Source organism: Rhineura floridana, chromosome 18, assembly GCF_030035675.1.
Source record: "Rhineura floridana isolate rRhiFlo1 chromosome 18, rRhiFlo1.hap2, whole genome shotgun sequence".
Lineage (NCBI taxonomy): Eukaryota > Metazoa > Chordata > Lepidosauria > Squamata > Rhineuridae > Rhineura > Rhineura floridana.
Window position 1 is genome coordinate 1,566,416 of NC_084497.1, and position 21,045 is coordinate 1,587,460.

General features: G+C 47.4%; 1 protein-coding gene across 5 annotated transcripts in view; it reads left to right on the forward strand.

Moving 5' to 3' along the window:
• The first annotated feature begins 487 nt into the window (after positions 1-487).
• RFX2 (regulatory factor X2) overlaps positions 488-21,045 on the forward strand; it is a 76,639-nt gene continuing 56,081 nt past the window's right edge. For 3 of the 5 annotated variants that reach the window (XM_061600535.1, XM_061600538.1, XM_061600537.1), the window contains exons 1-4: positions 488-593; positions 12,371-12,499; positions 18,090-18,160; positions 19,292-19,527. In XM_061600535.1, the coding sequence (XP_061456519.1) occupies positions 12,387-12,499; positions 18,090-18,160; positions 19,292-19,527 (420 nt within the window). In that variant the 5' untranslated portion in view covers positions 488-593; positions 12,371-12,386. Of the gene's footprint in view, positions 594-3,120; positions 3,229-12,370; positions 12,500-18,089; positions 18,161-19,291; positions 19,528-21,045 lie in introns of those variants that run through there. The other 2 variants (XM_061600541.1, XM_061600536.1) reach the window with 2 other exon arrangements.

The following is a 21,045-nucleotide window of genomic DNA, read 5'->3' on the forward strand; positions in this document are numbered from 1 at the left end:
CCAGTAGGCGAGTTAACAGTCTTACAAATAATTTTTAAAAAATAAAATAAAAATCATGTGCCAAAGCTGCAATGGCCACCATCGCCACATCTTGTGCCAGGGAGTTCCGTCGGTCACTTGCCCTGTGTCTGAAATTGGCCTCCTTGTGATACTTTCCCCCCCCCCCCTTTACTCACAGACAGACACAACCCAGGCACGTGGGTTAAGTTTCCGGTTCATTCATTACCATCATTTCAGCCAGCTATTCATTCAGGAGGGGAGGTCAATGGCGAGGGTTACCAGGTGGCACGCACGCGCGGGAGGAGGAGGGGGCGTGGCTCGCTGCTGGCAGATGAATGAAGCCAGGTTGAGCCGGGAAGGGGAGAAAAGCCTCTGCCCTCTCCCAAGATGGCGCCGCCTGCCTCGCACGGCCGTACGATAGCCAATAGCTCGACTGTGGACGCGCCTCCGTCTCTCGCCAGCCAATAGGAAGCTCGACTGAGGTAGGCCCGCTGGAGATGTGAAAGGGCGGGGCAGGTCTTGCCTCCAGCCTTTAAAAGGAGCCCGGCTAAGCGCTCGTTCTGCGGCAGGAGCTTTTCCACTGTCAGAGGCAGGTAAGAGGGGTGTTTGGGCGTCATGTGTGTGATTTCTGAGGTCGAGAAGAATGTTGTGCGTTTCAGGGAGGGAGATAAGATGAAAGGCTTAGCGTGCCTTGACATTTTGGAAGTTGCCCAGGGGGGGTTATTGGAGGGGAAGGTTATAAATCCCTTAAAAAGGCTTACTTTTCTTTAAAATGGGTGCATACTAGCTTGCTTAGAAAGAGGGGGGCTAGGGTTTTTTTCCTCTAGAGTGGTTGCTCGAGGAGGTACGTCAGGTGGGCTTTCCCGCTTTTTTCGGGAGAGAGTTCGACGCGTGCAAAAACGCCTGCATAGGGAGAAAGGCTCGCAGTAGGAATGAGAGGCGGCGGCTGGGTGCCTGGGTGGCCTGTAATTTGGGGGGCAGGGCGGGACTGGGTGAGCGGAAGCTTTCTGCGAAATGGGTACAAAGAGTATCTGGAGAGGCTGGAGTGATGCGCTGCTTTTGGGGGAGGGAACTATCCTAACAAAGGAGTTAAAATGTGGTGGAAAGGGAGGCGTGGAGATATTTAGGGTTGTCTGTCCTGCGAAACTCTCCTCATGGAGTAGACCCGCTGAAATGAATGCACCCTAATTAACCATGTCCATCTACTTCGGGGGGGTTCTATTCTGAGTAGGAGTAACAATGAATAAAGCCCTTCAGCGTTTAACTTAACTTTAAATACTTCCTTCAAGAAGCTCAGAATGGTGTATATGGTCCTCTTTCTTCCCCCTGCCTTTATCCACCAACAGCCCTGCAAGGTAGGCTTGGAGAGACTGCTGTGGCTTAAAGTTACCCAGCCAGTGCTGTAAGAGCCGCCCAGCAAAGGTGGCAAGATGTTGCCCACATGACCGGTGGGCCAGGGATGATGCGAGGCTTTGTCCAGCGATGTCTGGAGGGGGGGGGGCTGCAAATTCTCCAGCCTGGGTGCCGGAGGGTGAGGTCTCTGGGTCCTCCAAGGAGGTGAAGTTGAAATTTTGGGCCCACACCCAAAGGAGGCTGATTTAAATTCTCTTTAGAGTGTGAGGGTAGAACTGCTACGCTTGTGTTTTTTTGAGTCGGAGCATTAGAGGCTCTCCGTGTGTGTGTGTCTTTGTAGAATTCTTAATGTAAACCTCAAACTGTTTCCTTAATTGCTGAGCGGTATTAACCATCTGCTTCAAAAAGGAAATGGCTCGATACAAAACAGTATTTGTTTAGGAGATTTGCAGCCTTCCTTTCCTCCAAGGAACTCAAGGTGGCATACATGGGTCCCCCCCTCCCCATTTTATCCTCACAACAGCCCTGTGAAGTAGGTTAGGCTGAGAATCAGCGGCTGGTCCCCGAAGTCACCCAGGGAGCTTCATAGTGGCTGAGTGGGGATTTGAACCCTGGCCTTCCAGGTCCTCGTCCAACGCTTTAACCACTATGCCACCTTCCCCTCACTGAAGTTATCCTTCAATGCAGTAGCGCTTTGAAGGTAGCGTTCTGCGGCACAACCCACTCAGCAGAATCGCTGGGGGAGAACTCAGCAGGATTGTCCCACTGCGCTTGGAAGCAATGCACACGATCATCTAAAGAGCGGCCGTCAGACTGTGAAGTCTGGAGTCTGGAAAAAAAATTACCTGGCTGCACCATTGCATCAGTGCAATTAAAAGGAAAGGTTGCCTTTTAATTCTGGGGGGCGTGTGCCTGTTTCCCCCCCTTTTTCTTCCAGCTGCAGGCCTTGCCTGCATTTGCCCCAAAGCACAAACCGCTGGTGCAGATCCAAAAATATGTCTTTTAAAATTCCCTTCCTCCCCACCCTCCTGCCCTTGGGAACGTCCTTCTCTCACCAACCAAGGTGCAAATCTAGGGGGGTGGGCCGTGGCCTAGGTGCAGACCATCTGCTTTGCCTGCCAAAGGTCCCAGGTGCAATCCCCAACGGCATCTCCAGTTTGGGCTGGGAGGGACCTCCTGAGAGCTGCTGCCAGTCAGTGTAGACAGTACTGAGCTAGACAGTCAGATTCAATACAGGCATACCCCGCTTTAACATACGCAATGGGACCGGAGCGTGTATGTAAAGTGAAAATGTACTTAAAGTGAAGCAATTATCTATGCATGTACTGCACTGCAATCGCCACTAGATTGCAGCGGCGTCATGCCATTAAGTGTCCCTAATTGCAAAGCGTGCGTACGTTAAGTGGGGTATGGTGGCGTATGGAGCATGTCTGTTATAGCGAGGCGGCGTTAAGTGAAGCGACGTTAAGCGGGGTATGCCTGTACAAGGCAGTTCCTTATGTTGCAACAACCCAGGATTCATTTTGGGGGAAAGGGCTGTCGCTCAGGGGTAGAGCGTCTGCCTTGCGTGCAGAAGGTCCCAGGTATGACCCCTCCCAGGTACGGCTGGGAGAGAGACTCCCTGTCTGAAACCTTGGAGAGGAGCTGCCAGTCCGTGTAGGCAACACTGGGCGAGGTGGACCAAGGCTCTAACTCTGCATACAGATGTTTCCTAAGACTTTGCCGTGACGTCCCGCGTCTTTCTACCCCCAGGATTTTAGGGTTAGTCTAAGCAAAGCCAGCTAGACCATCTACTCCAGCATCCTGTCCTCACAGTGGCCAACCAGGTGCCCATTACGGAAATGCTGTCTCGACTGATGGTGCCCCACCAACCACGTGAGCTCAAAATACACTGCATTCTCCTGTGTATTTTTTTTAAAAAATTAAAATTTAAAATTTGTATGTAAAAAAGAACAAGCTGACGGAGGGGGGCGGCTGATCAGGCTGTCCGTCACTCCAATCTGTCCAGCGACTACAGCAGTATTAGGCTGCCACCACGCCTGCTTTTGATTGTCAGGCTTGCGTCTCCGATGACGGAGGCTGGCTTGAGCTGACATCCTGACCAGGTGCGTTCCTGCCTTCCCCGAACCCAACTGCGTGGACGAAATCAGGCTGGAACCAACTTCAGGCGGGCTCTTGGCATTCTTGGTTCTCTGCCCCCAGAAGTCTCTGAATGTGTGCAGTTGTCATTGCTAATCTTGCCTCCACTTGTACAGTTGCAACTTTCTTGGTTGTGAGCCAAGGCGTAAAGTTGGCTTGAGTTCGCTCGGGGCCCTAGAAGAGGCAACCCCTTGTCCTAGCCTGTATTGACATCTTGGATTTTGCTGCCCCCCAAAAAAAATCTTTTTACCTTTTAAACAATATGGAGAGTAGAACGCATGCATTAAAAGAAGACTGCTAATGTGAACATCTCTTGCAAAGGCTTTGCTGCTCATCAATGCCATGAGTTACAGGGATGTGTGATTAGGCATCTTCTGGCTTTAGTTGTTTTAGCATGTGGTAAACCAATTTTTTGACGTCTGTTTAGCCACTTTTCATGCATTATCATTCTATTCTTCTTTGCGTTAGGTATTTAATGGCAAAGGAAAAAATTGGGGGGGGAGAATAGGGCTGCTTTGTGGGTCATAGAATCATAGAATAGTAGAGTTAGAAGGGGCCTATAAGACCATCAAGTCCAACCCCCTGCTCAATGCAGGAATCCAAATCGAAGCATTCCTGACAGGTGGCAGTCCAGCTGCCTCTTGAAAGCCTCCAGTGTCTACAGGTAGATCTGGCATAATAAGGGATATGAACTCCCTTTGGTCTTCTTTTGTATCGTTAAAACTATGGTCTTCTGTCTTTAAGCGGTAGAGTGCTCTTGCGCTCAGGTTAAGGGATCTCGTTGGCCACTGTGAGAACTGGAGGCTGGATTAGATGGGCCCCTTTTGGCCTGATCCAGCAAGGGTCTTCTTATGCTTGTTTACTGCTCAAGTATTACGCCCAGAGAACTGGCAAATGTTGCTATCAAGGTTTTTGCCTCCTAATGGAGCAATCACATATGCATGCTCTTTTTCCCCCAGCCCCCCCAATACACAAATTGCCTTTCCCGAGATCTGCCATCTCAGGCCTCGCGATCAGCAGAAGGGCTGGTGGTGGTGCTGATTCGCAACGGGGCCTTCTTTGTGATGGCTCCCCATTGTATGGAATGCCCTCCCTGGCGAGGTGCATCTGTCTCCCTCATTATTAACACCCGGGGGGAATGTTCAAACCTTTCACGTGCTTTGAAGGCCGATAGATTTTGTTCCTGGCGGCCTTGAAACTTTATAGCTGGGCAGCTGTTGAATTCTTTTAAAATATCTTGAGAGCTCTTTTGTTTTGTTGCCCCGGGCCCCTTTGGTAGGAAGGGTGAAATGCAAACCGAATATAAACAACACAATAAGGGTGACACACACCCCATCAGTGGCAGAGCAGCTGCCTTGCGTGCAAAAGGCCCCCAATTCAGTCCCCAGTGGCATCTCCAGGTGGCGCTGGGAGAGAGGCTCCCTGCCTTGAAGCCCTGGAGATCGGCTGCCAGTCAGTGTAGGCAATACTGATCCAGTGGGTCTGACAGGCTCCCAGCAGCCAGCAGAGAAGCTTTAGCGTAAAGAAAGCTGCCTTAGGAAATGCTGGATGTTTAGTGGGGAAGAGAGCAGCCCTTGCACTGAGCCAGACCACTGGTCTACCTAGCTCAGTAGTGTCTGCACTGACTGGCAGCAGCTCTCGCCGGGGTTTCAGGCGGGGAGCCTCTTCCAGCCCTACTTGGACCTTCTGCGTGCAAGGCAGATGTGCTGCCACTGAGCTGCTGGTTTTCTTTTGAGAAGAAAAATGGTTCTGGTTTCTGCTGCAGTTTGTCAACAGAGATGGCTTGCAGAAGGATGTGTGTGTTTTGGAGAGTGTTTAGTTGCAAATTAGGAGGAACGTGCCCTTTAAAAAAAAAAAAAAATGCTGTGCCTGTGAGGGAAAACCACTCTGCTCCTGGGTTAAGGCAATAGATGTGAGGTCACGGAGCTCTGTGGTGCCTGGAAAGCCTTCAGTAGTTCTGGGCGACTTGTTCCTGGATGTTTCATGTGTCTGGAGGTGGGATGTGAACCCAGACCTGTGTAAGCTGAACTCTGTTAGATGAAGACCTGTCAACAGAGGCGGTCAGCATCCGTTAAGACAGAATAAAGAAACATAATGTTTATTGCTGCAGAGAGGTCAAGTTATACATGCTGGATCAGCTGTGGGAACCATTACTGACTAACTGAGAAGCAAATCCCACAGTTGAACTAGGTGCTGCGTGGAGAAGTTCTTCCTTCGGTCTCTCCTGAACCTTCCAGCCCTCGGCTTCCTTGGATGTCCGCAGCCACTGCTATCATGCCAACAGCTGCACTTTCCCCTCCAAATTCTGCTCTGTACGTGTATGTGGAGGGATTTGTGTGTGTGTATGTTTTCCATTTGTGGGTGAGAGTGCAGAGATGAGTAACATCTGCAGGCTGACTAGCAGGCAGAGTCACGGCTCATGAGTTCACCGCCCACAGGAGGGGTGAATGCACGCTGGTAACCCCAGCAGCAGTATCTCTGGAGGCCTGCCGGCACGTGACGGACACTGGGATGATAATTTTCAGGCCTCCCATTGGTGGAAATGGCTTGGGTGATTCTGTAGCGGAGGAGCATCCGTAATCAGAACAGCAGGTGCAAGAGAGCCGGCACTGAGCAACAGGGTTATGTATTTTTTTTTTGGTAGTGTCAGCCAGGAATGACGAACAGAGGGCGGGCAACTATATATAATATAGTCAATGTTTGAAAACGCCGGACGCCTCTGGTGGGAATCTTGGCAGGGGAAGCGAAAAGCTCTTTCTGTGGCTGCACGCCTGTACTGGGAAGTAAGACCCTCTGAACGAGCAGGATTTGGGTCACATCTGCACCATGCATTTAAAGCACTATGATGCCACTTTAAACAGTGATGGTTTCCCCCAAAGAATCCTGGGAACTGTAGTTTGTGAAAGGTGCTGAGAGGCAGTAGGAGACACACACCCGTCCGTTCCCCTCCCAGAGCTGTGATTCCCAGAATTCCCTGGGAAGAGGGATTGTTCAAACACTCAGGGGAGTGAGGGGAGTAGGGCGCCTCTCCTAAAACCTCTCAGCACCTTTCACAAACTACAGTTCTCAGGATTCTTTGGGGGAAGCCATCACTGCTTATAAATAGTGCGTTAAATGCATGGGGTCCTACATAAAACTTAAATGCTAAGTCCTACACAAAGTGGACACACTGAAATTAAAGAGCCAAAGTTCGTTGTGTCTATTAACAGCAGTGGGTCTACTCTGAGCAGGCGTAGTCCTAAATACTGCTCACAGTCCTGTTGAGCTACTTTTTAAAAGCAGTGTTCCCCGTCGTTTGACTTCTGCAAATAAGTAAGGCTTCTTGAGTGCGTAGCAAGGCAATTGAGAGATCTCTTTCCAAAGATTTCTTTTTTTAAAAATAGCTTGCATCTGTGTTGAGCCTCAACTCCTCCGTGAGGGTGAGGGAGGGGAAACGCATGAGTTTCAAGTTCCCCAGCTGTCAGAAGGAGCGGTAGATCCAGGAGTTGTTGCGTCTCCGCAGGACTTGGGGCGTGGGAGTGAGTCTGAGCCAGGGTCAGTTCCCACAGATGGCACGCTCTCCGAAGAGGGGCGTGCCCCAGACCAAGACACACAGCCGTTGGAAGCTACTCAGGAGGGTGCGCTCCCTTCCCCTCTGCCTAGCGGTTCTCGGAGGCGCCAAGAGAGCAACCTCCCTTTGACATCGAGACTGTTGCCAAGGCCCTGTCGGATGAGCCATTGGACGCACGCCCCCCCCTTCACCCCGCGCTCGGCGTCACGAGAAACGGACCGGTCAGAGGCAGGACTTGAGAAGGAGTCAGATTAAGATCACGAACTTTCCCTGCTTAAGCCTACAGCTCCAGGGGAGGAGCTGCTGAGTCAACTTTCTATGTTGTAGAGCATGTCTAGAGTGCAGCTAGGGAATTCCAGTGAGTTAGTTTAGTGTTCTCTATGAAACACACTGCTTTTGATGTATCCATTACTTTAATAAAACAAGAATTTATTATTATTATTATTATTTGTTTCATTTTTAGACCGCCCATAGCTAGTAGCTCTCTGGGCGGTGTACAAAACAGATTAAAAATACAATATTATAATAAAATCAATCACATATATCAACAACAATATTAAAATAAAGCATAGACATAAACATTAACATTAAAAACATTAAAAAGCCTGGGAGTACAGCCAGGTCTTAACCTGGCGCCTAAAAGAAAGCACCGTAGGCGCCAGGCGTATCTCTTCAGGTAAGCTGTTCCACAATTCGGGGGCCACTGCAGAAAAGGCCCTAGATCTGGTAACAATCCTCCGGGCATCCTGGTGAGATGGTACCCGGAGGAGGGCCTTAGATACTGAACGAAGTGAACGGGTAGGTTCATAGCGGGAGAGGCGTTCCACACCGTGGTCCCACACCGTGTAAGGCTTTATAGGTCAAAACCAGCACCTTGAATCTGGCTCGGAAACAAATAGGTAGCCAGTGCAAACGGGCCAGGACAGGTGTTATATGCGCAGACCGATTGGTCCTCGTCAATAGCCTGGCTGCCGCGTTTACACCTGTGTCTCAGCCTCGTGGTTCCCACTCTGAATGGGACAATCTGGGAGAGGCAGTATGGCTTAATGGTGAAGAGCATTGTATCTGGGAAGATCCCGATTCAAATTTGTGTTCAGTCCTGTGGGTCTCCTTTGTCAGCCTTGCCTACTTTGAAGGGTCACTAGGTTGGAATAGCCCCTCCCGTCATCTTATACAGGATCTTTAAAATGGCTTAGAAATTGAAGGACAAACTTACCCAACAGGAAGACTTTTTTTCCTTTTGCTGGCACTGATTATGTTTATCTTTGCTCTGAAGTCTGCTGAAGCGTTAGGCTGCATAGGTTATCTGGTTGACCAATTTCCCCAGCCTTAAAATAGCTCTGTTGAAACATCAGAGGGCAAAGTAACCACCCGTCAGGGCCAGGATTTGCTGCAGGATGGCAAAAAAATACAAAAATAAAATGCTGGCAATGTTTACCCAAGGTTGTGTTAACCTTGGCACAACTGCAGGGCAAGCTTTTACACATCCAGCTTTTAAATTGGGACATGGGGCTTGATCTCTCAGCCCTTTGCTGTGTTTGTCTGTTTGTCCTAGAGCCACGGTCCTCTGCGCTGCTTAGAGCCGGCCAAAATTTTAGGATAAGATATCCAGCTTTTGTCTTATACGTCACCACCCTGCCTTCTGATGCTTGAGGTATATACTTCGAGGATCCTTGTTTTAAGCTTTTTTTTTAACAATGTGATTTATATGTATTGTGATCCACTCTGAGATTTTCTGGGCAGGTAATTAATTTGTTTATTTATTTGATTTATATCCCACCCTTCCTCCCAGAAGGAGCCCAGGGCAGGAAACAAAAGTACTGGAAACACTTTAAAACATAATAAAAACAGTCTTTAAAATACATTAAAACAAAACCTCTTTTAAAATGTTTGATAAAAAAAGCTTTCAAAACATTTGAGAAAATTATAAGCTATATGTCTCTCCAAAATAGGCTTCTGTCAATCATTTGTGGCCTTCAAAGGAAGGGAAATCTAGCTTGTCTTCCTGCCTAGTCACCTACAGCAGACTTTTTTCCCGGGCAGAGGCGACCACACATGAATAGCCACTTCATGAGGCTGCTCTACAGGGTGGAGAAAGTTGCTGTGTAAGCTCATCACACCATCCCACGTATCCTCCTGCCCTGGCATCGTGAGGTTCCTCGTCTTGTTTGCCCACTTTCAGCCTTGAGGGACTAGAACCTTGCCTCCAGCTTAAGTAGAGTAGTGCGGTTTAGTTTGTTTACAGTCAACTGACCACAGATACAAAAATACAAAATATGAAAGTAGAATATATAAGGAATAGGAAAAGTAGACTTCTTAATATTAAAAATATACTTAAAATATATACAGGATACTGTTCATTGTATCAACAGAGTCAGATGATCTGGTTAAAAATAGCCATATTCAAAAATGTTGTGATTTGCTCAATAATGGACTTATTTGAACCCTCTGGTAGAATCGCCAGAAGAGGCTCCAAGGATCATCCTGGAAAATATTGCACAGCAGGGTGTATTAGAGCTTCTCTGCTTCCAGCTACACTCCACTAAGAGGAAACCTGTTGACACTAATGGACCCAAGTCAGTCACGTCCTTCCATTTCAATGGATCTGTTCTTAGTATGACTAACATTTGGTTTGTGATCTTTTCCAAAGCTTGTAGTTCTCAGGGATGCTAAATAATGTCCTGTGCTGGATTTCTCTGCTTGCGTGGATTGTGAAACGGTCAACAGTCCCATTTTTATGTCTCGGTGGCTGTGTTCTTGTGTGTTTTGGACCCTTAACAAGTGTCGACTGACCGCCTGCACGATCTCTTGCCAAAAAAAGTTGGCTTTTCACACATAGCAAGTGCTCCTTAATTTTTAACCAGGGAGCCAGACAAGTAGGTAAATAAGCGAGCCCATAGAAGGGAAATGAGCAAAGCTGGGTTTTGAAAGCTGCAAGTGTGGCGATGTTAGCTGTCAGCCATTCCGCTTCGGATGTGGGGCATTAATTCTGTCTGTCTCTTCCTCACTCAGACCTGATGTGAGAGAGACTTGCACGCCGGGAGCTTCTTGTTCTGTGCGGGAAGCAATACGGTCATGACCGGATTTCCTACAGCGGGGCAGAAGTGTTTTCTAGTAGTGCGGCTCTCGCTCTCTCGGAAATGGAAACGGTTTCCATTTGGAATGCTGAGCGGGAAAGAGGAAATTGGCCGGAGGCAGAAAGCTGTGGTGATGACGACCGGTTTGCATCCATAAAAAGAGGGGGAAGGAGTGTGGGGTGAGGGTGTCTCTCCAGCCGGCGAGGCATGACATCAGTTGTTGTGATCTCCTCACATCTAGTGGGCACCAGTTTAAACCAAGAGGAAGTGTCTGAAGTAGCTGCGCTCATGCTCCCCTCGACCACCGAAAGAACACTGGATTTAATTAGACTTGTTGGGCACAAACGTTAGACTTTTCACATTTCAGCAGGCTTTTTAACTAGACTAGGAGCTGGGAGTCCAGGGTTCAAACCTTTCCACCCAGCCCCGAAGCTCACTTCGGGACCTTGGGCCTGCCGTGGTGTCTTGGCCTAACTTACCTTGCAGGGTTGTTGTGAGGTTACAATTTGGAGGGAGAGTGTCACGTATGCCACCCTGAGCTCCTTTGAGGGAAGGTGGGATATCAATATAATATATAAATAAATATTTATGTTGCAGCTATTTTCCCCCTGTTACTGTGGTACCCACTTGGAAACTCAGTGATACGAAGCGTCCTTGATCACTCTAAAGGTCGCTCACCACTACTTTTGTGTGATGCTTTCAGTCGGCTGTTTAAAAAAAAAAAAAGAGAGAAGGTATTAATCGGTCAGCAGCGTTTGAATTTATAAAGTAAAATCCAAAGTCAAAGAGAAATTCAAAAGCCACTGAATGATTAATAAGCATCACACAAAGAGTTTTAGCGAGCTTTAGGGTGATCAAGAATGCTCCATCTGGCCAGATAGTAAGTTTAAGCGTCCCTACCCAAAAGAGAAATACTTATTCCATCATTTTTGTGAGCATACAAGACTCTGGTAATTGGTTGGCTCTGTCTTCACCGTAAATTGGTCTGCACGGATCCCTTGGAGTGTGGCTGGGACTGTTGGGCATACAATTAAGCAATCCTTTATTGGGGGCGGGGGCAACAGGAAGTGGATCATTTCCCCTGATGGTTTTAGAAATGGTTCTCCTTCATTAGATCTCTATGACAAGGAGGCAGCTGTTTGGAAGGGAAAGAAATATGGTGGAGGTTAGAGGCGTGCTCCTGTGTTATACCAAGTCAGACCAGTGGTCCAGCTAACTCAGTATTGTCTGCACTGACTGGCAGCAGCTCTTCAAGGATTCAAGCAGGGAGTCTCTTTCCCAACCCTGCATGAAGTCACCGGGATGTGAACCCAGGACCTTTGGCACTCAAAGCTCGTACTTAACCACTGTGCGGCATTGGCGGAGACCAGAGCCATGGAGTGGAGTGAGCAAAATAGTTCAAACAGCCATGCATCCAGAATTTGTTTTTTTTTAAGCTGCAAGGGTTCTTCAAGGTCATCTAGCCTAGCCCTGTGATAAGTGCATGATCTTTCAAGTTCAGCCTTCCTGGCAGATGGCTACCCAGCCTCCGTTTAAACGTCTCCAGTGAAGAGGAGCCCTCCACTTCCTGAGGCAGCCCGTTCCACCACTGAACAGTTTTTACCATTGGGAAATTTTTCCTAATGTTTAGCCAAAATCTGCTTCCCTGCAAATTTTCCCCCATTGCTTCTGGTCCTGCCTTCTTGAGCAGCAGAGAACAGGTCTGCTTCATCTTCTGCTCAACAGCCCTTCAGATATTTGAAGACTGCAATCGTGTCTTCTCCTTGACCCTCTCCTCTGCAGGCTAAACATACCTGTCTGCTTCAACAGTATCTCTTGGGACTTGGGTTTCCAGATCTTTGAACACCTTAGGCTCCTTTCTCTGGACATCCTCCAATCCTTAATTTGCCCAGTTGGCGCTGAGCCATGACAGGGCCTTTCCAGTGGTGGCTCCCTGTTTGTGGGCTGCCTTCCCCGGAGAGGTGCCTCTGTCTCCATCATTATTGGCTTTTAGGAGGAATCTGAAAACATCCTTCTTTACCCAGGTATTTGATGGCTGAAAGAGACAGCTCCCGGCACCCTGAAGATCACTGTTGAACAAAACATTTTTAAGCTGTGTTTTAGAATGTTTTTGATTGTAATTGTGTTTTCGAATGCTTTGAACTGTTTTTAGTATGCATTTCTTTTCCTTGTTAAGTTGGTTAAGAGGAAGAATGAGATATGCATTCAATCAATCATCATGATAATACATTAACCATAATTTGTATTTCAGAGAGGCACCTGGCAAGATGGCAACTCAAGTTGCAGTAGTGAATTCCTCTCTTGCAGCCTCTGTGCAATATCCCATCCAGCAGGCCTACTCAGTTTCCCTTCATGATGTCTCTGTGGCCACTTTGCCCAGGTTGGTTAACATTTTTATTGATCTATATATACACACACCTCTAATAGTAAGCTGGGTTGGTTGTCCCTAGAGACGAGGGGGAAAATTTAATGCAGCTTGCTTTTAAAGACGCATCTACCAAATCCACACTTTCTGAAACATTATGCAAACAGAAACACAGCCGTCCATTGAAATGGGGTACAATTGCCCCTGAAAGACCAGGTCTCCAGCCTGGGGGTCATTCTTGACCCCCAGCTGTCCATGGAGGCTCAGGTCTCGGCTGTGAGCCGGGCGGCGCTGTATCAACTCCACCTGATACGGAGGCTGCGCCCCTACCTTCCCAACCATCTGCTCCCATCTGTGGTACATGGCCTGGTCTCCTCTCGCCTAGACTACTGTAATGCGCTCTACGTGGGGTTACCCTTGAAAACGGTCCGGAAGCTGCAACTGGTACAGAACGCGGCGGTGCGCCTGATTAAAGGCAGCCACCGTCGAGATCACATCACTCCAGTGCTGAAGGAGTTGCACTGGTTACCAGTTGTTTTCCGGGCCCAATTCAAGATGTTGGTTCTGACCTTTAGAACCCTATACGGTTTTGGCCCAGTCTATCTGAAGGAGCGCCTCCAACATCATCAGGGATGGCGCTCAACAAGATCAGCCTCAAAAGGCCTTCTCTCTATCCCACTGGTTAAAACAGCTAGACTGGTGAGAACTAGGGAGAGGGCTTTTTCAATTGTGGCCCCCGCTTTGTGGAATTCCCTCCCAAATGATCTCCGCCATGCCCTCGCTATGATGAGCTTCTGCTGGGCCTTGAAGACTTGGCTCTTCAGGGAGGCTTTTGGGGTGTGTTAGGTTTTATTATCATTGTTGAGATGTTTAATGTTTTAATATATTTGTATGTTTTTATTTTGTATGTCGCCCAGAGTGGCTGGACAGCCAGCCAGATGGGCGACTAATAAATTTAATAAATAAATAAATAAATAATTCACACTTTGCCTGAGTTTTGCAGTGTGGTTCTCCAGGCAAGTCATGTGCAAAAATGCATGTGTTGGTGAAAATAATATACAAAACTGCATTTTGTTAAAGAAGGTAGCTTTGGGGCGATTGAGACCCTGCTGGTGAGAAGGTACTTGCAAGCTGTGATAGGCCCCCGGCACCTGCATTGTGGGCTGGATCTCGGCTTTCTTGTGCAAACGGAACTCTGGTTTCAATTGAGTCATAAAAGCCCTTAACCCTAGAACTGGGTTGTGTTTTTTAAATTTTTAACCAGGGTTGTGAAGGAAAATGTGCCACTATTTCAGTTTGCAAACTGCATTGCCATCTGCACTCTAGTAGAGAGAGGTGGGTCCCGCCACCCCAAGGCAGGTTCACTTGTAGAATAAAAAATGAGAAAATATTAGACAGGTGCCACCTCTATTATCTTTTCGGCACCTGCTGAAGACCTTCCTCTTTCAACAAGCCTTTTCAGTAGAGACCTTATCCCAGTCTGTGTCTGTGCTGGAATTGCTTTTTAAGAAATTTTAAAAGCTTTTTTGTTTTAATATGTTTCAAAGTCTTTTGGTTTTTAAGACGTTTTAGAGTGTTTTTAGTGTGTGTGGTTTTTTTCTTTGCTGCCCTGGGCTCCATCTCAGAGGAAAGGCTTGGTATAAATTTAATAAATAATCATAAAAATAATAATTTAATGGTCAAGTGTGCATGTATTGTTAATCAACTACTGGGATAATAATTGGGATATATACAATTATGTTTGAATGCGTGGAAGGGAAACTGACGGCCCTCCAGACAGTGTTCGACTGCCGTCAGCCTGGCCAACGCCTGGAGGGCACCAGGTTGGGTGAAACTACATGACAAACCCTTAAACATGGTGGCTGGTGCCCATTGGGACTGGTGAGGCAGAAGGCAAGGAACCCAACATTAGGTAGAGCCAGAGCCAATGAATTCTAGTTTAGTTCCCATCCGCCTATCTGGCTGAGTTAAGGAGGAGGTAGGTGACAGGCGACGCCACCCCCTGGACAGGCTTTAAGTAAGAAAGCAGGCAGATGGGGGCTGGCTGAGGGCACGCTGAGTTGGTGCAGTGGTGCCCCATTGCTTTCCATTTCCAACTAAACATTGCAGCTTTTACAAATGTTGTTTGTGCATTTCCTCTCGAAATAGGCACGTTTATAAATGTATTTATGTGCTACATTTCCACACACACATACCCCAGTTTGGAACTTCTTGGAATAGTCAGGGAGTGCAAAATGCCACGGGATGACGATTTCAGATTTCTCGAAGGCCAAATTTCTTGAGCAGCTTTTTGTAGCTATGACACGGCTGTGACAAACGTGTCTTACTCAGACGACTGAAGTGGTTGTATTTCCAACCAAGCTATCTTAAATATAAGAATTTGAAAAGAAAAAAAAGAGTTTGACCCCAAACTTCTCAGTCTTGCCAGCAACAGTGTTCTAAGGTTTGGAGAAAACGTTTCTTAGACCTACGAAGGGCAACTCAATTAATACATGGTTACCTCAGCGATTTCAAATGAGGTTAACTCAATGTGCAATGCAATAGTTTATGGTTTCTCTTTGCAAAGTCCCACATCTTGACACGTTGGCAAGCTCTGCTCGTAGCACGCCAGCGATCTGCTCTTTCAAAATGTTCTGTTCTCTTGAGATCTGAGTGTCTGATAAAAGCAACCAAAGAATCTTGTCACACCTGAAAAGCTTCAAACAAATTTGTTACGGCATAAAGCTTTTCCCAGATTACAGTCAACTTCGTCAGATGTGCTTGGCTGTGGAAACGACGGTTTTCCATTGCCTTATGCCAGAGTCAGACCACTTGGTCCATCTGGCTCAAAACTGTCTGTGCTGATTGGCGGCAGCTCTCCAAAGTTTCAAGTGGGTGACATTCCCAGCTTTACGTGGAGAGTTGCTGCCAGTCAGTGCGCACAGTATTGAGCTAGATGGACCAGTGGTCTGACTTGGCACACAACAGCTTCCTGTGTCTGCGGTTGCTGTCACTCTGAAGGCACCCTGAGGATATCCACGTAACAGTCTTTTCCTACATCGCCAAAGCCTCTGTGCCGATCCGTCACAGCTGTGCGCTATATTTGGGACACTTTATGATAGACATGGAAAGATCTGTCCGTTCCGCTTCTCTCCGTTCTCTCTTAAATCCAGTTCTCCACATTTCTGCAGGAATTCATGAATTATTATTTTTTTAAAATATCCTCAGGAAAATTCTCCAGCATTTTGGTTTTGGATTTGTCCTAATAAACACATTTTTGTATGTTCTGTGGATGAACGTGCACTTCTTTTTGCAAGCCGTTTTTCTTCACGTAATGCCGCTTCTGCGTGTCGTTTTCACTCACCTATTCTTTTTCCTTTGCACTCTTTCCCCTAATGTATGCAATTGTTTTGTGCAAGCATTGTCTGGTTGGCAAACTGCCCTGCAGAATCTGGATAAGAGCGAATTTCAAAGGACGGCTGTGTTTCGGCACACACAATATCTTGGAAAGTGCAGGTCGAAATTCTTGCCCAGCCCTGCTTCAGGAGCTCTAGAAGAATTTCATATTATTTCCTTTCTCCCCAAAATGTCAGTTTGTGGCACGCTGCCGCAAGGTAACGCTGCCAAGGTGGCTTTGATGTGGGTGTCATGAAGGCTAGAACCCTCGGGGGGGGGGTTGTGGTTCTGCGGATGACATCACAAGCGCAGGGTTCTAGAACGCCACCCGCTGGGGTCAGCAGTAGCGGGAAGACCTCCGCTGCAGAAACACCCTCCTGGGAGGGGGGCACAGGGGGGAGGGGACAAGCGTTTTTAAGACCAGTGCCTTCCAAAGAACAGGAGCCAAACACCTCCTGGTGGCACTTGTTCCCTCCCCGCAGCCCGAAACAGAAAAAAATGCCACATTGAGATGAGAAGGAAGCGCTTGAAAGCATAACAGCACCTGGCTGCCATTTTTAGGGTGACGGGAGCGGCCTACAGGGTGTGTGTAAATGGCTTTAAAAAAAAAAAAAAAGCTGGTGTTCTAGGCTGCCTGCAGTTGTCATCCTGATTGCTGCTTTCTTTTGCAAGAAGGGCCGTAGCTCAGTGGGTAGAGCCTCTGTCTTGCATACAGAAGGTTTCAGGGTCAATCCCCAAAAGCATCTCTAGGTAGGGCTGGGAGTGACGCCCTGCCTGCAGTCTGGGAAAACTGCTTCCAGTCAGCATAGGCAGTACTGATCAAGATGGACCAATAAGTCTGATTTAGTATAAAGCAGCCTCTTGCGTTTCCAGTGAAACCTGCCCTTCAGTAAGAATCAAGAGGACTAGAATCTTGACTTTATTTTTAAGGAAGGGCCATAGCTCAGTGAGGAAGGTCCCAAGTTCAGTTTAACTTCAGCGGGTCTATTCTGACTGTTACTTATGTTAGACACAACCCAGAATTTCTCTTAAATAGTTACAGTAACATTAAATCTGGATGTAGCCATAGCTTAGTGGATAGGGCATCTGCCTTGCCTGCAGAAGGTCCCAGGTTCAGTCCTTGATGGCATCTCCAGATAGTAGTAGTAATAGTAACACCTGTTGCATGACCTGAGGTGCACAACATCCATGGGTAGCCACTTTGCATGACCTGAGATGTGCAGCATCCATGGGTACAGCTCTGGATGACCTGAGGTGCACAATGTTGATGAGTAGCAACTTTGCAATGTGCACAGACTGTATGTGTGTGTGTGTGGGGAGGGAATTAAGCCCTGTCCCCTTTCCCCCCCCAGATTTGCCGGGATGGCTATTTATGATAGTTGCTTTGCTTCTAGAAACCAAAGTGGATGTAGAGGGGAGGTTTGTTGAGCTGAAGCCTGCTCTCTGTCTTTTTTTTTTCAATTAATTTTTATTCCAGTTTTCAAAACCAAAACAATACAAAAAGAAAACAACACAAATCAATAACTAGTACAATACAAAAAGAAAGAAAAATATATATATATATAAAAAAGAAAGAATATTGACTTCCGATTTGTCATAGTTCAGCTATAAATCTATAATATATAACAAACCTATCTCTTAATAGATTATAAAATCACCTTCCTCCAACGGTTATCTTAGTTGGTTTCAAATCTCATTAACATCATATCATTTTAATCTTCCACAAAAAGTCAAAGAGAAGTTTCCAATCCTTGAGATATATGTTAATCAATTTTTTTTCTAAATAAACATGCCAATTAATCCAACTCATCAAATCTACTAAGTCCAGTAATTCTAAATCGCTCTTCTGTCATTATCCATATTGGGTCCATCTTCCATCTTCCATCTTTACACACCCAAAAATCTTGCTGTCATAGTCATATAATAAAAGTCTGATAGGAATTTCCTCCATCACAGATGTTTTCTTACCATCAAATCCAAACGTATCACTGAAGTGTTGTTGCGAAGCCTGCTCTCTGTCAATGACTAAAGAAGCAAATGCCTTTGCCTTTTGCAAAATGTATTCTTAACAGGGGATAAACCATGTCTGAAGTCCAGCTTTCAAAAAAAGAAAAGATTGTGACTGGGGAAAGGGGGAGCATCTTTCTCATAGCAACTTCAGTCTGCTTTGGGTCACAGCAGTGCAAATATCTGGTCTCCATCCCCCCCCCCTTTCTTGTTCCCTTCTCAGCGTTGAAAACCACCTTCCGAAGCCAGCTGGAAAAAACGAGTCGTCAACAGCAGAGATGTTCCGATCCAAAGGTAGGCAAAAGTTGCTGGTGTGTTTGTTGCAGAGAGGGTGTGTGTGTGTGTGATGGCTGCAAAGGCAAATCCTCACGCTAGAGGCTTCTGCACATTCCCAGCGTTGCTGAGCAGCGAGATGTTCCAGGAGTCGAGCACGTACCCAGGTGTGGCTTCCCTTTTCAGAGTGGGGAGGAGAGGGATTGGGGTCTTCAGGTGCACTCAAGAACATTTGGGATAATTGTGCAAAGGTATAAATGGGGCAGGGAGAGAGGGCAGAGTGGCATGCCCTCCAAGCAGCAAGTGCTCTGTAAAGCAGGGGGTCCACTTCCTCGCATGGGATCTCCAGAGGGGGACCACCAAATGCTTTTAATCTTCCAGCTTGGCGCTCTTGTACCATTCTGTTCCCAGCAAGAGAATGTCTGATTTCCCCCTCCGCCGACGCACATTTCCGTGTTCTTGTGGCCAGGTCCTGTTTGTGGGCTTCCCAGATAGAGGCAACTGGTTGTCCACTGTAAGAACACAGTGCCAGACTAGGTGGGCCTTTGGCCAGATTCATTAGGGCTCTTATGTTCTTGTGTTCTTACCTTCTGTTCTGGTGCAGTGGAGGAGCTCATGGGTCAAGGAGGGTAGTTGGTTCAGCACCGTGGATAGCTCCTATAGAGCAAGAGTCTCCCAGGCATTTCAGCACCATGGATAGCTCCCAGTCAGCAAGTGGCTCCAATACTGGACTAAATGGCCCATTATGTTCTCCCTCTACTGTCAGAGGCTTCTGAATACCAGTTGCTGGAAACCACAGGAAGGTCGAGTTTGCTCTTGATCTCAGCTCCTGCTTCAGAAAAGGCATCTGCTTGACTGTAGTGAGAACAGGATGCTGAACCAGATGAGCCTCTGTCCAGATCCAGCAAGCTCTTATGCCAGTAGGGCAGGTGTTGCCCTCCAGATGTTGCAGAGCTACAACTCCCATCATCCTTGCCTATTGGCCATGTTTGCTGGGGCCCAGGGGAACTGTCGTTCAGTGACGTCTGGAGGGTCAAAGGTTCCCTGTGCTTGGAGTAGGAGAAGGTTGGGGGGGTAATGCCTGAAAGGTGGTTTAGGCCCAATATTTATGGCCTTGATTGCTTTCTCTCTCTCTCTTCCCTGGATATCCAGCACCACCACCTATAGGCCTGTGGGCCACCAAGTGTGACGGAGAAGTCAAGCTCAGGATGGATGAAAGCGGTATTGGTTGTGAGCCTCCCATCACGGTTCACCAGCTCTTCCTGGATGCCGTGAGGCAGTACGGGGACTTCCCTGCGCTGGCCTCCAAAAAGAATGGCAAGTGGACCAAGATGACGTTCAAGGAGTACTATGAAGAATGCCGGGCGGCAGCCAAAAGCTTTATACAGGTTCGAGGATGGGGCAGGGTGGATGAGAAGACAGAACAAATGTGTACCTTTTGGATCTCTCTCTCTTCGTCAAAGATCTCAGAGTGGTGTATGTGGTAGTTTCTTTTTTTTCTTCTCACAAGGACCCTGCGAGGTAGGCGAGGCTGAGAGTTGGTGGTTAGCAGTAGGCAGTGGAGACTGAGGGGGCCCAATGCCACGGAATCCACTCCTAACAGGTTTCAGCACCTTTGATGGCTCCTAGAAAGTTCAAACTAAAACCCGGAGCGGATTCCGCTGCCCCGCTGACATGGGAGCGATCAGTCTCCAGGTCTGCCAGTGTGTTTCATGGCTCGGTGGGGGTTTGAACCTAGATCTTTGCAGTCCGAATTAGGGAATGGGGGAGAAAAGTGACTCAGTTCATGTTGGAAGGCGAACCTACCTAAGTCACGGCTTGGGGGATCAGTCCCCCCAATTATGCCCTTGCTGCTTCACAAGCAAGGCTGGGTAATTCAGAACCCTTCCCTCTGACACACACACCCCCCACAAAAAAATCCGGGAAGAAACTCAGATGTGGGCAACAACATAAGCCCTGAGTCTAAGGGGTTCCCAAACTGTGGCCCACGGACCACCGGTAAGTCCACAAACTTTATCCAGGTGGCCCACCGCTTGTCCGCATTAAATATTTATATTTCATGTTTGCTCTTTTATGTTTTAAATTTTTTTATTGTATTGCAATTTGAATTCTATGAGATGCAAATTGTTGTGCAACGAACACATAACAAATAAAAGAAGCATGAATGTAAATAAAAATAATACTGCTTCCAGCTCAGCGCATTGTTGTTGCAGGCAGGAGAATGATGAAGTGGTCTGCCAAGACCATCAGCAACTTTCGAGTGGTCCAGGTGGGGCGGGTGGGCAGGGAAGCTTCAGAATGCTCCCTGGGGCAGGGTCTTGCCAACATGTCACCCCGCTGCTGAAAGAATTGCACTGGCTGCCCATTAGCTACAGGGCCAAGTTCAAGGTTTTGGGCTTGGTGTATACAGCCGTATGCAGCTTGGGACCAGGATACCGGAAAGACCGTCTTATCCCTTATATACCCCGCCAATCACTGCGCTTTGCAGGTGAGGGCCTCCTGCAGAGACCATCATATCAGGAGGTCCGTTCTGCACAACATAGGAAACAGACTTTTAGTCTGGCGGCACTAACCCTTTGGAATTCCCTCCCCTTAAATATTAGACAGGCGCCATCTCTGTTACCTTTTCGGCGCCTGCTGAAGACCTTCCTCTTTCAACAAGCCTTTTAAGTAGAGACTTTATCCCACTCTGCGTCCGTGTTGGAATTGCTTTTTAATATGTTTTTAAAGTTTTTTTTAAATATGTTTTGTTTTAATATATTTTAAAGTCTGTTTTAAGGTGTTTTAGAGTGTCTTTGGTGTTTCTATTTGCTGCCCTGGGCTCCTACTGGGAAGAAGGGCAGATATAAATTTAATAAATAATAATAATTACTACTGCCCGAGTCTGTGTTGGTGGTCAGTGAACT